The sequence below is a fragment of the Pyxicephalus adspersus genome, chromosome 1 (genome assembly GCF_032062135.1).
Source record: "Pyxicephalus adspersus chromosome 1, UCB_Pads_2.0, whole genome shotgun sequence".
Lineage (NCBI taxonomy): Eukaryota > Metazoa > Chordata > Amphibia > Anura > Pyxicephalidae > Pyxicephalus > Pyxicephalus adspersus.
In genome coordinates, this window is record NC_092858.1 from 133,397,196 (window position 1) to 133,415,843 (window position 18,648).

General features: G+C 36.6%; 1 protein-coding gene across 1 annotated transcript; it reads right to left on the reverse strand.

Annotated features, from left to right (window-relative positions):
- Nucleotides 1-792: 792 nt before the first annotated feature.
- ASMT (acetylserotonin O-methyltransferase) lies at nucleotides 793-17,904 on the reverse strand. Its single transcript, XM_072427622.1, is given in 9 exon segments — nucleotides 793-1,113; nucleotides 5,181-5,303; nucleotides 6,716-6,856; nucleotides 7,084-7,202; nucleotides 10,711-10,779; nucleotides 14,242-14,371; nucleotides 15,475-15,649; nucleotides 16,061-16,171; nucleotides 17,821-17,904. Coding segments are annotated over 8 exon segments (1,038 nt in total). The 5' UTR covers nucleotides 16,130-16,171; nucleotides 17,821-17,904; the 3' UTR covers nucleotides 793-901.
- Between the last annotated feature and the right edge of the window lie 744 nt (nucleotides 17,905-18,648).

The following is an 18,648-nucleotide window of genomic DNA, read 5'->3' on the forward strand; positions in this document are numbered from 1 at the left end:
CCGGTCCCTCAGGGGGCGTGGCAGGGCGGGAAATTTAAAAGCAGATTACTGAGTAACCTGCTTTTAAATACCACCCGGGTCCCGGCCACCCCGCTGTTCACATCAGCAGTGAGATGCCAAGCACAATGCAGAAGTCCTGCATTGTGCTTTGCATCTCTCTGGAGGTGCAGAGCAGCAGCTCCAGCGTCGGGGTGAGGCGGGCAGGACATCCCCACTCGCATCACCCGGAAGGATGTGACATCTTCCGGGTGATGCAAGTGGTGATGTATTGGGGGGGGGTGTCAGGGCGGGAAATTTAAAAGCAGATTACAATGTAATCTGCTTTTAAATGTTTTTTACAGTACAATAACACCACACAACATGAAATAAAAATAAAAGTACATTTTTAATTTTATATTTTATTTTAGGATTAAATTGTTGTCTATTATTTTTTTTAATTTTTATTTATAGTTATGTATTATTTTATAATTTATGATTATAATATAATAAATAAATATAATTATCATACCCGGGAATTAATCAAAGAATTACAGGCCCACAATATAAACAAAAATTTCCATGCAAAAAAATTAGGATCACTTTTTGCATTAAAAAAATGACAGAATTAGAACGCTAGGGATGTTAATAAAAACTCTCCTTACACATTTCAACTTTCCTCTACAAATCCTAATCCAGAATAAAACTGAAGCTTTGGTGACATCTGTTGGTCAGTGACTTACAAGAAAAATGTCAGTTACTTGCAGCAATCCCATTTCTAGGTTATATAGGAATAAAACAAACTTCAGCCAAAAGTTATTAGGGCAATATTTTTATTGGTGGTATTGTACTTGGAGCATTGACACTACAGCTCAGTCATCACAAATATTAGCCATTGCCACAAACACATCATCCTCACTTGGACTTATTTCCTTCCTAGTATGGCATCGTATGTCTTTCCAGTTGCTCTGACTTGAATATCCCTGAAGCCAGAGTCTGTGAGAAGCTTGCTATAGTCAGATGGCATCCTCTCTTTGCCTTCTGTCTGTACCAACATGTTCAGCGAGTACAGCTGGGAAGTCAGAGGACCACTTCTGTCTTCATTTAAAAGGACTTCAATTAGCAGCACCGCTCCCCCTTTATGAAGAACAGACAAAATAGTTTTTATTACTAACATGACATGTAAAATAATAAATATTTGCTTCCTAAAAACTACAGGAAGAAAAAGTAGTCCGAGAAAGGATTCTACCACATGACAAGGCTCCTCAGCGGCTTTTAACCTTTGGGATTCATTCACACATGTATGTGCATTAATTGACATGTTTTAAAAAAAGGCAATCTTTTTTTACATTTTAGATAGAGTAGGGAACACTGGGCCTGATTTATTTAAGCTCAAGATTGACGGAGATAGACCTTCATCAGTGAAGCTGGGTGATCCTGCAAACTTGGAATGGATCTGCTTTAGGATTGAAAACATGTGCTAGCAAATAGCAAATTACCTTTAAAAAATCCATTCCAGGTTTGACAGAACACCCAGCTTCACAGATGAAAGTATCTTCTCTAACCTTGGAGAGCTTCAATAAATCAGACCCACTTTATCCATCTCATTTTCCTTTCTGTAGACAATACAGGAAATATGAGGACATTTCTCCAAGTAAGGAAAATTCACTCTCAGTAATCAAATTTTTATTCTTGCCCCGATTACAACTTTTTATTAGGGCCCATTGACACTTGAAACATTGCACACATTAGCATGTGGTGTGTTAAGGCAGCCTATTTATTTGAAACGGGCTGGCAATGCACAGGAAGGAACTGAAAAATGGACATGTAGCACCCTGCAAAGCACAACCTTTCAAAATGAATGGCCCATTAACAAACTAAAAAGTGTAACATTATCACAAATTAATACGTGTGCTACTGTAATGTGCCAAAGATGTGTTTTGGTTTGGTCTCATTAAATATAATTACCCTGAACCCAGATAAACAGCGAATATGAAAAAACCTTTAGGATGGACTAATGGGATAAGGTCCCAAACTAAAGTTTGTTCCCACAGGATGACATGAAGATGAATGTCTCAAAGTGCAATGAGGGCTAGGTAACCAGCTCATGGCTCAAAGTTCTGCAGGAGCACTTCAGATAGGAACAATGGGAATCCCTCATGGGAATCTTCCAGGTCCATGTGTTTGGATAGCAGTAATTGATTCCCACAGGAGAGTTTTTGAAGGAATGTCAGATTCTCTGTTTTATAAATAGACTCCTAATGTTTTCAAGAACAAATCAAAACATAAAACTGTGTCCATCCCCAAAGACACTGATGAGGAAAGCAAGGCTGGTATTCCATTGAAGAGCTAAATTATCATAGCCATACTTACCTCTTCATACTGATACAGTACAAACGCCTAAAGGAAAATTGTCATACATTTGGATACTTGATTTTGATGGTCACTTAGTCATTCAGTTTTCTGTCCACTGCCTCTTAATGTGACTTTTGGAATCTTTGGATATCTGATATGATTACCAGTGCAACAGTAGATTCATTGTCAGTAAGTAAATTTATCTGTATAGAATAAAGCAGGGGTCGGCAAACTCCAAACTCTTTAGGCCAGATACGGCCTAGCCGGTAGATCGTTCCGGCCTAATGCCAGCTGGCAAGCCGTGGCTTCCGGCCAGGTCTGCCAGGGGGCGTTAGGAACTACTGGAGCCAGTGCCACCTCCTTTGACATTGGCCCAGTAAATAGGGAAGGCTCCCTGAAGGGAAATCCCTCTCCTCCACAATGCATACAGAGGAGAGGAATTTCACTTCAGGGGGCGTTCCCTGGTTGTGGGCGGAGCCATTGAGGCGGGACTCAGAGTCCGGCCTAGTGTACTCCCATCTACCCCTGAAATGGCCTTGTGGCCATAAAAGTTAGCCTACCCCTGGACTAAAGTTAGTGAATAGGAATGTTTAGCTAATTGCGCTACTTTTGTATAATAAGGTATATTCAATCTTTCTTTAAAAAGAAAATGGAAGTGTTAGATCTTCTTTAAGCTTTTTAGTGCCCCAATTGGGTGGATTTACCCTCATGTCATGAAAATGAATTTGTTTTGCTTGTTTAAACATCTGTTTAACTTGATGAGCTACACACCACATAATAGCATTTTTTCTTAGCAGTTATTAATTTTTTACTGTTATTGTGTTATTTTAATTTGCTCAATTTAACTTAATTTGCATAAGTGCTAAACATATTACTATTATTTGTGTTTTCACAACAGGAAGTGTGAAGAGGAATAATGGTAGATACTGTCTTAATGCATTTAATAAGTTTGCCATTTACAAATACAATTTACATTTCCTTATTTATTTAGGTTTTAGTCAGTTAAATTGAAAATTGTGCATAATGATATTTAGTATTTAGCCAGCAAGTTGCATTATTTGTATTTTTTAGGCTGTTCAAGCCCCATTGAGGAAGGAAGCCTGCAATTTACAGACAAGTGGATGACCCAGTCCAGTAATAAATGGCAACCTAAATAAAAATTACTCCAAACCATTAAATTTTCCTAATATTGAAGGGTGAGTATAGCTCAGAAATGCCGAAACATTTTTCCAAAATAAAATGACTAAATCTTAGTGGTGCTGAATTTTGTCCACTGACGGCAGTACCTACTTCTTTCTAGAAATAGATAGCACTTAACCTATTAATTAAGGAACAACAGCGGCACCCTGATTTTTTTTGTCAATCTTTAAATCAATGAGGACAGGAATGACAGGGCTTCACTTGGTCCATTAAACATTAACATGCTTGGTCAATCTGAAATTGACAGATCACCTAAAGCTTCTTTCTGAAAACTCCCACCAAAAGTTTCTGGCTCTGTTCATGCCCATCCTGCAATAAAACTGGGAGGTCAAAAGTAATATTATTATTAATAATAATATAAACAGTATTTATATAGCACCAACATATTACGCAGCTCTGTACATTAAATAAGGGTTGCAAATGACAGACAGATACAGACAGTGACACCAGAGGAGGAGAGGACCCTGCCCAGAAGAGTTTACAATAAAATTTAACTGACTTTTAACTAAAGAGAACAGTTTATTTCATATGCCCACTAGTGTTGGTGTTCGAATTTGGGTTGTCCTTATTTTCGCCACGAATATGGCTGTTTGAATTCGGATAGACCCGATCCGAAAAACACTTTGCAAATTTGTGTATAAAAAAATGTGTTACAAAAAAAGAGGCTTTAATGTTAAAGTAATTTATTGAATGTGTGCGATTTGTGTTACTAACTTTTATTTTTTTTACAGGTTATCTCACAATGACAGGATGATTCCCACGGCTGCACAGCCGTGGAAATCATCCTGTCAGTGTGGGATCCCCAGGCAGTAGAGGTTAAATGGGGACAAGTCTCCCAATTCATAACCTCTAGTGCTCTGTGATTGGCTGAGGAAAGGTAAGCCCTGATGACAGCTCAAGTGTCATCAGGATTTACCTTTCCCCAGCCAAACACAGAGCACTAAAGGTAAATGAATGGGGAGGCTAGTCCCCATTTAGCCTCTAGTGCCCAGGGATCCTGTGGGACTCCTGTGTTCTTCGATAGGGAATCTCTGTCCAAGAACACATACTATAGTTACGCTGGGGCTGCAAGAGCTGTCAGCTCTGCTCCCCTAATTGCTCTTGCAGTTCTACACAGTCCCGAAAAAAAGCCAAATTTTCCCCCATTGACTTTAATGCTGTTCGAGTTCGACGTTTGATCACCTGAACAATATCGCCCTATTCGATCGAATAGCTGTCGAGCTTTATAAGCTGTGAGATTTTCGACCAACACTAGTGCCCACCCAGCTCTAAATCATTGGGAAGTAAGTGTAAAGCATTCTGTGTACATGCCCCAAAAAAACTTAGAGCTGTAACACAGAGGGGAAGATGAATGGCTCCTAGTTTTGTATTGTTCTATTTATTTCATTTTACTTGCATGACTTGCAAAAAGATCAAATTTCCTTTCAGTTTACAGAAAGGGTTATTGCTTTTACAGAAATGTCTCTGTTATATCATATGGTCAGCTTGGATACAAACATTGCTATCGGGGATCTTCTTGAAATAAAATGTAAAACAATATTTACTTTAGTTTTCCAATTGACAGCCCGTTTCATTACATCCATTATGGTTCATGAAACAGTGACAAAACCTTTTATGTATTGCGATCTTTCTACAGACTATGAGCTCACCAGGTTTGCAGGACTTGTAAATCTTTTTCAGCAGCTGCAAGCATTTGTCTTCTGCCCAGTCATGGATAAGCCTGGCCAGAATAAATAGGTCTGCTTCAGGAATGGCATCATTAAAGAAATCTCCTTTATTAGGAAAAAATACATTGTCACAAAACATAAAACAGAGTACATGATTATTATTGAACAAAGAATAGCGTCCTGAAAGAAATGCAATAATTAAAGCTGAGCCTTTTATACTTTATAAGTGTCACAGACTTGTAGTAAATGAATACTAATACATTCATATTTATTAATTTTAGTCTTTTAAAATGGCATTTATACAATGGCTTAAAAAAATGAAGTGCTGGGTAGGTACATCGAAAGTCATCTATGGTAGTTCTACAATATAGTGTGCGTATACAACTCACATTCACTGTACCACATTCCCCCAGTATTAAATTGTGATGGGATTATAATAGCACTGATCTCTAGCAGTTTAAGTAATTTTTCTAAAGTTTATGACTTGTCCCTGACAATCTCTTTTAGCATGCCCACAGCTCATATCCTGTTGCATGTCTGAAGTCTCTGATGACTGAAATATTTATATATAAGAGGCAACATCTCCTCTAGTAATGCTACGACCTGGGGAGATTTCATACTATGATCCTGCGTGAGGAGGTTGAATGGACTGGAGAACGCCACAAGACAAGACAAGAGAGCGCACTTTAGTAAGAACCATCCAGTTGGACTTTATCTTAGTTCTTAGGCATACATTTCTGTGCTGCACCTTTTTTGTTGGATACATAGAGTAACTGTTTTTTTTAATTTATTTTGATTGACTAACAGATCTATAGATTTACATGTTAGATGGTGACACACAAAGCCTGAAGAAATGGTTTTATACTGGGAAATGTGTCACTTGTTGAAAAGGAACTTCTTATAAAAAAATGTTGATTGCCTGCCTAAAGTTCCCATCCTATTTACACATTTATCAGTCAGGAATTTTAGGTTTTAAATCACATATTGTTTACTATGATTTTAAACTTATATTCCTTTGGTAATAAAACTACTGACTTTATTATATGGTGAAGCAGTAACCCAAAACTACTTCAAAAGGGAATTTTATGTTCTGTACATGAAGTAATCTATGGACAAGAAATAGTAAAGATTCTAATTTATTATTTAGGAAATTCTGTTTAATATGCAGTACCCAAAAGCCAATATTTTCATTTTTTTTATTGGAATTATCATTTAGAGAGAAGAAACTGTACCCATAGGTTTATACCATACATTTAATGAATATGTTAGAATACTTGTGTCCCTTGGTTTTGTTATGCAATCGTTCTCCAGATGGGGATCTTTTGGAAAATGAAATATTTACAACAAATATCATTATGATTTTATTCAGAACATGGAATTTAGTTAGCATTTAAAAGTGAGGTGCAGTATCATCTTTACAGAGCTGCAAGGTTAATTGTGCAAAAAACTTTGTTTCTTCAAACAATATATTTACAGGTTTATACTGATATTGTACTACAGGATAAAACAAAACATACCTTCAATGAAAGCAATGCCTGGATTCTTATCTGTTATGAAATACTTCTTGGCTGTTTGTACTACTTTTGGTAGATCCATTATAGTGACTGAGGATCCGTGATATGAGGATAGAAACTGTTTTGCCAGAGCTCCTGAGCATCCTGTTTAACAGAATTTTTTAATTAGTTAAGGTAAATAATTTTTTTTCTATTATTAATAATAAACAGTGACACCAACATATTATGCAGTGATGTACACTAAATAAGGTAAATGAATGTGAAAGCTAAAAGATAAAGTTAAAATACATGGGATTAGGTAATGACAATGGATGCCCATTCATGTTGTAGAATTACTACAAATATAGAACAAAATATTACTGCAATGTTACCTCCAAGATCTCAGACCGTGTGAAACTCAGAAAGTTCAAATCCTTCTATCACATCCTTCCCACATATATTCCATATGGAGTTCATAAAATGCATGAAAGTCACCATTTCCTCTTCAGACCTAATTAATATTAAATTAAAACATAAGTTGTATGCAGAAAGCCACAGATATTTGATGCTAATATTACGCAAACTACAAAAACTCATAAATATATGGATATTGTAGCCAGGTGAATTAAATCTCATTTCAGATTAGTTGTTGTAGTTGCTATAGATCCTTTCACTTTGCATATGTAACAAAAACGTCCTTTTTATTTCTTTACTGAGTCAAAACATATTGAAAGTATATGTGTAAACTTGAAAACCACTAAGACCTTCAAGACAATTTCATAGGAGATAGTTTTTTATGTTTGCTTTTAGCATTCTTTACTGTATCATTCAATATTTTACTGTCACAAACAAGGCCAAACTATCTTATCGTGGTGTTGATGATCATTACACCCCATAATATACCGTATATACTCGCGTATAAGCCGAGGTACCTATTTTTACCTTGGAAAACAGGAAAAATTGACTGACTCGGGTATAAGCTGAGGGTGGGAAATGCTGCAGCTACTGGCAAGTTTCAATATTCAAAATAAATACCAATAAAATTGCATAATACGTCCATTACAGCCATAATACGGTAAACAAATACCATAGTGAGAATTTAGTGGTTAGGTAAGTATACTACTTACCAAACCCAACCACTACATTCTCTTTAACCTCCCCGCTGGTATGATTCTGTCTGGAAAAAGTGACTGAAAGCGGGAAAAGGCGGTACAGCCACTGTAGCCCCCCCTAGCGTTCTAATTCTCTCCGTATTTCCACGCAAAAAGTGTCACATTTTTTTGCGTGGAAATTTATTTTACATTGTATTGCCTATAATTCTTAGGCATAACCCACCGAAATATGTCCAATAATTAATAAATTTAATAATAAACTTTAAAGAAAAAAACACCAAAAAAATTTTTTTTTAAATCTGTTAAAAAAATAAAATAAAAAAATTGTGTATAATGTAATACAATAGTACATTAGCTTATATATATATATATATATATATATATATATATATATATTTTTTATATATAATCATGTAAATATTATGTAAAGATTTCTTTGTATTGGACTCAAAACAGCTATTTTGTATTGAATCCAATATAAAATTATTTGAATTTTTAACCGTTCGCTCCTTTGAATTTGCCGCCGGAGATATGCCGGTGTGTAGTCGGCGTAACTCTGGCGTAACTCTGGCGTAACTCCGGCGTACCCCCGATGGCTTTTGAGGCCAGCGTATTTTCACCACAGCCTGATTGCATTGTTATCAGGGGACGAAAACCGCTGGACCCGGCTGCCGGATCGGTTGCTTTTCTGGAGGGACCCATACACCTGACTGGCATATAAGCCAGGGGTGACTTTTTCAGCACATTTTGGGTGCTGAAAAAGTAGGCCTATAAGCGGGTATATACTGTAGGCAGAATAAAATTCATTGATATTAATTTTCAGAATTGATATTCATGTTCCTGTAAACATCTTTTTAAACATTAACCACTTAGGTTATAACCATTAGGCAAGCTCAGCAGGCAGTAGGAGGCACGATCAAATTCATCTGTAGGAGGAGGTGGGGGGCTGAAGTTCAGTTTTAGATTTCAGAGTTAGATTAGGTATAATCACTAATAAAGATAATCACAAAAGTTCATGAAAATTTTGGGGTTTGATTACATTTTAGGGTTCAGGTGAGAGGATTTGGACCAGCATAAAGTTCAGGATGAGCTCAGGGAGACAATTGTTTACACTTGCCTTTGGAGTCCACCAGAAGAAGGGTTCTGTGCTAAAGCGGACCTATCACCAAAGGGTAGATAACCCTTTTTAAAAAAAAGTAAATAATAAAATACTATGTTCTCTTTTTTTTTCTTCTTCTTCTAAATTATAATTTTTTTTGTTTTAATTGGAGGAAGTCCTTAACTTTCTGTTTTTACTGCTGCAGCAGTAAAGACTGAATGGGAGCACAAAGCCTCCTGGAATACATACGTCAAGTATCCCAGGAGGCTTCGGGCTGCTCTTTTTGTGCTTGCCCCAGATCGGCTTTTCCAGACACTGAAAAAAAGGGGCGATCTCACGCATGCACAGTGAGAGTAAGTAACCAACATTTTTAAAACTAAAATACATTTTTTCTTTATAGTATGCTCTAAAGAAAAAGCAGATATCACAAATATCAAAACTGTGGACAAAGTGGAGAAATTCTACAGGAGATAGTCAGAGACTAAAAACATGGAATCTGTAGATGGGTTTTTTGTTTTACAAAACAGTTACAGACTGAAGATATGTTACATGAGAATGGTAGAGATCACTGCTATGATCCCTTGACAAATCAATATGTTCTCTTTAGTGCTCCCTAAAGTCCACCTTTAAATTTATTTGTGCCACACTGGATATTTTTCTCAGCATATAACATTAAACCAGGGGTCAGCAAACTTTTTGGACTACTAGGCCATGTCAGGAAGTCAAGAAGGCACACTAGACCAGAAGAAACAAGGTGTCCAAGGAAAGGTTTTTTCCTAAAAGTTACTGCAAGCAAGCAGCCTCAGTCTTCTGCTGATTCGTGGTGTAGTCTCAGTACGTGTGCGCATGCTTGGCATCGAAATGCCCCTTGACATTCGACTACTTGAAAGTGCTGTTGGTGTCATTGCACACTAAACACAGGGATTTGTTGCCACGTTGGACGAAGAATAATTTGTCAGTCCATTTGGGGTTGAAGACATGACGTTCGAGGTCAGTCTTCCGGAGACTAGTAGCTGCGCGTTGCTTCTGCTCTTTAGGCATAGTAATTGGGGTTACTGTGCGGATACTCGATGAAATCAATGATATCACGGGAACTCGCAATTACGCGACAATTCAATTAGGCCAGATCCAACAATAAATACCTAGGGGGGAGTTAGGCCGGACTGGAATACTGGCTAGGCCGTATCCGGCCTAAAGGCCAGAGTTTGCCCACCTCTGATTTAAACTATCAGAGGAAAAAAACACATGTAAAGGGATGGACAGCATAGAAAAGGGTAAGACAGTGAAAGAAATGAACAAAAGCATTTAATTACTAGAAGCACATATGAAAATTCTGAAGCAAATCTGAATTTTCTTTTTCTTGGAGTGCAGGTTAGACACCAGGTCTTAGGCCATATGAAAGATCTATTGTAGTAACATCACATTAAAGCTGTGCAGGTCCAATATTACTGCCCTGGGACTACTTTGAGACCTAGAACTTAGGAAATGTAATTTTGGATTGACAAAATTATGATAGTTATAACAAAACAATGTTTTTGAATAGTTTTGGTGATTCAGTTTGCACTTGAAGATACATATTGCCTTCCTTACAAACAAATATATTATAGACATTTGACATCTTTAAAATGTATATTGTAAATTTACATAAGAAAACATTACATAAGTACATTCATGGATTGTTAAAAAGCAGAGAAATAGAATTCAGCCTGAGTTGGACACAAAAGCTTTAAAGCAGCATTTTATTTAAGGAACAATATTGCATGAAGTACAAGATTGCTGCTTGATTCAAATTCTGATAGGCAGATTACCTGTATACAGCCTCAAATATATCCTTTGAAGAGATTCCAAAAGCTTTTTCATACTGACATTTTCCTTCTCTGTGATACAAGAATCAACATTATTCCATTATATATATATATGCTAAACAAGCCATTATATTAACACTTTTACTTGTATTCATTTATCGAGCATCTTTGAAAATTTTAAACACATTGCATATTTTTTTAATGTATCAAAGCCGAACAGCTTGTTCCTTTATTTTGAGAAACGAAAATGATAAAAACACATTCACATTTATTCCATTACCAAGTATAGAGGAATGGACATAAAGGTGACATTAACATTTTTGATAAGATTGTTTGTAAATAATTAAAAAAAACATATTTAGTAAACATTCTACAGTTTAGACCTGAGAAATTAAAAGCAAAAACCAATGTGGTTCTTATCTTCAAAAAGGGAGCAAAGTCATTACCATGTAACTACAGACCAATTAGTTTAACGTCCATAGTTGGAAAGGTCCTAGAGAGTTTGATAAAGCTAGAAAAAATTATTATAAAAGATAGTCAGCATGGCTTCAAGAAAGGCCGAAGTTGTTAAATAAATTTACTCTCTTTATGAGTAAGTACTTTATGAGTAAGTAAGTAAACAGGTAGACAGTGGAATAGCAGTTGATATAATGTACTTGGACTTTGCTAAAGCATTTGACACCGTACCCCACAGACGGGTAATATGCAAGTTAGGGTCAAAAGGTTTAGAAAAGTCAATCAGTAAATGGCTTAAAGACAGCATCCAGAGAGTTGTAATTAATGATTCATACTCTTAATGGTCTAAGATTATTAGTGGTGTACCCCAGAGTTCAGTGTTGGGACTTACTGTTAAACATCTTTATAAATGATATGGAGTTTGGGATTTAAAGTACCATTTCTGTGTTTGCAGATGACACCAAACTGTGTAATTCACAGTGCTTCATACTGTCTAGGGGGAATACATTTGATGGAGTCAGAAATGGAAAAGGATCTGGGGGTTCTGGTAGATCATAGACTTAATAACAGCATGTAATGCCAAGCTGCAATATCTAAAGCTAGTAAAGTACTTTTTTGTATTAAAAGAGGAATAGACTGCAGAGATGGAGACATAAACCTGCCCCTGTACAAAGCAGTGGTCAGACCACATCTGGAATATGCAGTCCAGTTTTGGGCACCAGTTCACAAAAAGGACATTGTGGAATTGGAGAGAGTGCAGAGAAGGGCAACTAAACTAATAAAAGGAATGGAGGAGCTAAGCTATGAGGAGAGATTAGCTGAACTCAATCTATTCTCCTTTGAGAAGAGAAATTTAAGGGGGGATAAGATCACCCTGTATAAATATATAAATGGTCCATATAGAGAACTCTCTTCCCAATTATTATTACAAAGAACAAGGAATTCACTCTTTGCGTCTGGAGGAAAAGAAGTTTAAGCTCCAGATAAGGAAGGGATTCTTCACTGTAAGGTCTGTGTAAATGTTGAATCGGCTCCCTCAGGAAGTAGTTTCAGCAACTACTATAGATTGCTTTAAAAAAAAGCTGGATGTTTTTCTAGAAGCACAGAATATAACTGGGTATTAAGGCTTTAAAGTAAAAATAACAGTGACTGTTAATCCAGGGAACATTCGCTTGCCTCCCCTGTTGAGGAAGTAATTTTTTTCCCCTGTTGAAGCAAATTTTACCAGGGTTTTTTTTGCCTTCCTCAGGACCAACTATGTCTTATAAGGTTTTATATCTGGGATATGTTTATTTCCCTAGTGGTTGAACTTGATGGACTTGATGTCTTTTTTCAACCTAACCTACTATGTAATAATCAGTGCAAATCACATTTTACCATCTTAATGAGGATCAGAGTAGAGCAACCCCATACATTTGTCATGGGGATGATGCCTATAAACTATTTATAAACACCAAAGTAAATTCCATAAAGCAGGAAACGTTGCACACTTTGCAAACTCCATGCATGCGCCCAAGCACCTATAGGACACCAATTCCTAGCCTATTTTAGGTGTGGATTTTCACTCCCCCATTCTCTCACTGCTTGCATACATGCCTCGAAGATCAATATCAGACTTTAAAGATTCTCCTATGAGATAATTTTTCCTTTTGTAAGTCTTGGACTTTTTTCTTTAACTAGTATTTGCACTATCATCAATCACTTGGTATCACTCTATCCTAAGCTGATACCTTTACCCTCGAGGTTAATTATTGAAATAGTCTTAATCACTTTATCCTAAGCCTATACCCTTACCCTCAACATCCTTAACTACATATCAACATCCATCACCTATATTCTTCATCCTTGTCATTAAACAACTGCTAATTAAATACTATGCTAACTCTTCTATATTTCCTTGACTTTACCATTTATATTTTTATAAATCTACCATACATTGTCATTTACTATTTCTACCCATCCTACAGAATACTCATGATTACTTAGACATCTACAATTCAAGATTAATTCCTTCCCCTGATAAACACTCCTCACCAGTAGGTAACCTATACATATTTTTTTTGTATAATATTTAGTAGTCTTTTTGAGTTCACCTAATAATCTATCAATTGATATTTATTTACCTTATCAACCCTCTTTGAAAGTTTACAACGTTTACACCCATCACTAATTATACAAAAGGCCCCACTGGTATTTATGTATTTCTAAATATAATTGATATCCTGTACCACAATAACTGTATCTCTACCATTATATTATTTTCATGGAACTGATATAATACGCTCTCAATGTATCCCCTGAGGAAGCCTATCGGTAAAATGCGTCGGGTTTGAGACATTTCCTGCTTATGGAATAGTTGACAGGCATCATCCCCATGACAAATTTTATGGGGTTGCTCTACTCTGATCCTCATTAAGATGTTAAAATGTGACTTGCACTGATTATTGAATTTACATATGCTTAATGGTAAATACAATCTCACCTTTGCCAAACAAAAAACCCAGCTTTCTCTTCTCTTTCAATTGTTTATTTCTACTTATTTTGGGTCTGTCAACCAACCAACCAAAGACATTAAGTGGAAGAAGGGTGTCACTCTGCTTACTTCTCCAATTGGTAAAATTGCAGCTTAGAAAACCTGTATGCATTCTGTTAAATCAAAACATGCAGCATATGTGCAAGTTGAAAACCAGTTTAGAGACAACAGAGTAGAAAATCTACAGTATGGCAGCATAGCAAACCACGTTTGATAGAAAATGCAGCCTAATTATGCTGTAGCCTATCCACACACCTAGGAGTAAGTGCCAAAAGGAAAAATTGTAGTTGTTTATACACAATCAAACCTCTGGTATATGCACATAGGATTTACTAAATCAGACAGGAAGGCTTAGTATTGTGAAATGGAACAATAATGTGCAACCTTTTGTAGCACTGGAAAGCAAAAAAAGCAAGGCTTACAAATGTATTAGTAAAAATGGTTGGCCCATGTACAAAAATAATAACAAACTACATAAATAAACCTGTATATATACACATCAGCAAAACACTGAAAAGACTAAACATTCACTTTAATGACTATACCTTACAGCATGGGGTAAAAATTGCCAGCATGTATACACGGTGGTCGAGTGGTACATCATCATGTGATAAAGGGACTTTGGACTTGATTTGACCAGGTATTTTGCAGAAACATCTGTGTTGGAATAATATACTAAAAAAAAGAAACAAAAAGAAAAAAGGAGGAAAACATTATTATTACATCACAATCTTGTACAATAATCATGGACTTTAGTAAAATCCAAAGAGAAAGAAGACATAGCTATAGTCAGGGTTGGTGGTGTCTATTGGTACAAGCAAAGATACAAAGGTCAGGTATGTGGTAAAAAAGGTGGAGCATAGTAAATGGCAGATGTGAAGCAAACTGTAGTCAGTGGAAGCAAACATTAGGAGATATTGCACGCAGCCAGATACATTTACATTAAGTCTAGGGGTAATCCTTGTAGACATCTACAGAATAAAGTAGAAGGGTCAGTGGTTCTAGAAATCTAACTTGGGTTATTTAATTGCCCACAGGAATTATGGATAAATATATACCTGGCAGCAGTTTACTAAACTATTATTGATACCAAATGTCCACATAAGGACAGAAGGACGTGGCTGATAGATAGAAGCACATCTGAAGCCAAGGTTAGTTACACAATGGGGTTTTCAGATCAAAAGATGATACATATAATTTAAACTTCTGAACTTGACTGCTAGAAGTATTTGACTTTTTTTGTATTCATTACAGGGAGAGACATCAGAGCTGTGGTTTGAGAAGAGCAAGGCATAAAGTGGCCAAAAAAGACAAAGGACAACAGAAAATGCAGAGGATCCATTGAAACTAAAAATATTCACTGGGAGTTTAAAAAGCAAGAAAAAATGGATTAAAGCAAGAACACATCCAAACAGCCGGTGACATAAAAAGGATCAGATAGGGATGTTCTGTGGCAAAAATAGAACAACAGGGAACTGAGACATCAATTAGAATATAACAACATACAAAATCTGGACTGCCTGGTGAAAATGTCTACATACTCAAATCAGAGACTTTAATGGACAAAGTGAATCAGATCAGAGCCCCAAACAAAAAAAAAAAAACAAAAAAACACATTCATACAGTAGTAATATACAGAAATCACAGAAAGTCTCAGTGCATTAAGTACAGAAAGACAGAAACAAGTGTTGCCAAATTGTAGAATGCAGTAAAGAAGGTAACAATACTGAAAACCAAAAAACAAAAGATAATAAATAAACAAAACCAATATGTCCTACCGTCAGTGTTTTTTATTGCTGCTTTTAGGAGCTTTAGTCCAACACAGGCACTGAGTAAGCGATCTGTGGCATCTTCATTGGTACACAAATGAGAAGCAATGGCTGCTGCTGACAAGGGCTCACCAACGTCATTTAGTAAGTCAAAGATTCCCAACTCACATGCTGTAAACATTGTCTACAAGAAAAAGACATCTTTTATTCCTGTATTTTGGCATCCATTATTTACAATATGTATTTATCCTAATTCTAGTTTAAACATTAAGCCAAAATCCGCCCTTCATTCTGTCCTTACAAACTGCATAACAGACTTAGCACTTTATATTTATGAAGGAGGCCAAACTGGAAAAAGGTCTTTTGTATATAAAATATATTTATATTTACCTATTTTACCTGTGCATGCTATTTACATATTTAATATAAGCTTTAAAATATCTTTCAATTCAGACTTTTAACCCCTCCATCTGCACTTTTTTTTTAGAGAAACATATGTTGATTGGGAAATATCAATACATTTTTTCACAGAAACATATTAAATACACAAAAAAGTACTTTTGTACTTAAGAAAATTTCAGGTGTATATTCTTACCTTTGAGACCAAAAATCCATCCTTATAGTCTAACAGCTGCTGTGGATAGTCAAGATCGGAGGAGCTCATGTTGGTGTGATTTTCAGTGACTAGGTTTGTCTTCACAAGCTGCTTTATATTTGGAGATATTTTAGTATAAAGGATTAAGCCGGGCTCAGACAGTCAATTCCCCACCTGACCTAATTTATGTTAGTATGTCTTAAATTAATCTGAAGCATACATAGGTAATCCTCAAATACCTGTCCGGTCATCAGCTGTTCATAATTGGGGTTAAAGCTGATCTCCAGCCTAAAATATTAACCCCCATGGGTTTACATTTATGTTCTCTGCATTTATGACATAGACATTGGCTCTAAATCAGTGGCCCCAAAAACATGATGTCAAGGGGCCCGGGAGGTGGCTATAGGAAAAGGGGGGAAATACAGAGAGAGGAACGTAGGGGGGAGAAAGAGAGGGAGAGAGGGGGGAGACAGAGAAAAAGGAAGGAGAGAAGGGAGGCAAAAATAGGAATGGAAAGAGAGAGAGGGAGGAAGTTAAAGAGGGGTAAGATGGGATTGGAGAGGGAGAAGAGAGAAGAATGGAGGGATAAAGACAGAGTGATAGAGATGGATCAGAGGAATAAAGGGAAAGAAAGAGGATAAGGGAAGGGTGTGGGAGAAGGGTAGAGGAGGCCCAGTAAGATAACAAGGAAACACACTGACACTATCTGTACTGCCAGGTCAACAACCCTCCGATGGCAAACTCTTCTGTGCACTCAGTTTAACAAATACTTTATCAGTTTATTCAAGAATAATAAATAATGTATAATAATAAACAACAGAAACAAAAATAAAATATACCTGTAGGACAACTGAGAAACATATTGCTGCTGTTTAGCGGCTGTCTGTGTACTATCAAGTGGATGGGCCACTTATACCATACGAGGCAGTAATTACAATTTATCCAACATATATACATTATATCTAAATCAAATATTACAGTATTTACACTCACATAATGCAGGCTTCTTTTATCTGCAGCGGCTATTTTTACAGATCACGTTGAAGCTCAGTTGCTCTAAATATAAACTTCTCTGAAAGTTTACATGTAAATTAAGTGCAAAAGCTTATAATCTGGAGCATACATAGGTAATCCTCAAATACCTGTCCAGTCATCAGCTGTTCATAAATGGGGTTAAAGCTGACCTCCAGCCTAAAATAAAAATCCCCATGGGTTTACATTTATGTTCTCTGCATTTATGACATAGACATTGGCTCTAGATCAGTGGCCCCAAGAACATGATGTCAAGGGGCCCGGGAGGTGGCTATAGGAAAAGGGGGGAAAGACAGAGAGAGTAACGTAGGGGGGAGAAAGAGAGGGAGACGAAGGGAGAGAAAGAGAGAGGGGGGAGACAGAGAAAAAGGAAGGAGAGAAGGGAGGAAAAAATAGGAATGGAAAGAGAGTGAGGGAGGAAGTTAAAGAGGGGTAAGATGGGATTGGAGAGGGAGAAGAGAGAAGAATGGAGGGATAAAGAAAGATTGATAGAGATGGATCAGAGGAATAAAGGGAAAGAAAGAGGGTAAGGGAAGGGTGTGGGAGAAGGGTAGAGGAGGCCCAGTAAGATAACATGGAAACACACTGCCACTATCTGTACTCCCAGGTCAACAACCCTCCGATGGCAAACTCTTCTGTGCACTCAGTTTAACAAATAATTTATCAGTTTATTCAAGAATAATAAATAATGTATAATAATAAACAACAGAAACAAAAATGAAATATACCTGTAAGACAACTGAGAAACATATTGCTGCTGTTTAGCCGCTGTCTGTGTTCTATCAAGTCGATGGGCCACTTATACCATAGGAGGCAGTAATTACAATTCATCAAACATATATACATTATATCTAAATCAAATATTACAGTATTTACACTCACATAATGCAGGCTTCTTTTATCTGCAGCAGCTATTTTTACAGATCACATTGCAGCTCAGTTGCTCTAAATATAAACTTCTCTGAAAGTTTACATGTAACTTAAATGCAAAAGCTTATAAACAATATATTGCAAGATACACAACATGATATAACACAAGGACAGGCTATTTACAGCACAAGACTAAAGTTTGTATAGGAGAATCGATCAGTATCTTACCAAAAATGCCTCTGTGTACTAGAGGTACCAAACCAATGAAATGCTATATGTAAACTATATATATATAGTGGAAGGTAGAGATTTCCAATTTGAGTCTTTACAGTTTTTATCCACCTATATTTGGGATGGTTATTTATTTATTTATTTATTTATTTTATACAAGTGTATCCAATATAGTCATTCCCTCAGTGTAACGTTGGACTACCAGCAGCTGTGTCAAGGTACAGTAGCCTCATAAAAATGTAAGGCTGTGTTGGGAGGTAAATGATAGGTGCTTTCCTCAATTTCCCCTGGAAATAAGGATAAACAAACTGATTAAGACTGTCAGTTATTGTGTTGCTGTAGAATTGCAGCTCTTTAACTGGAATCCAGCCTTGGAGTGCCCTGGAAGGAATTGGTGGGCCGGGCACTCCATCCCTTTTCCAGGCCAGAAATTGAATATGGCTCTGGACCACCTG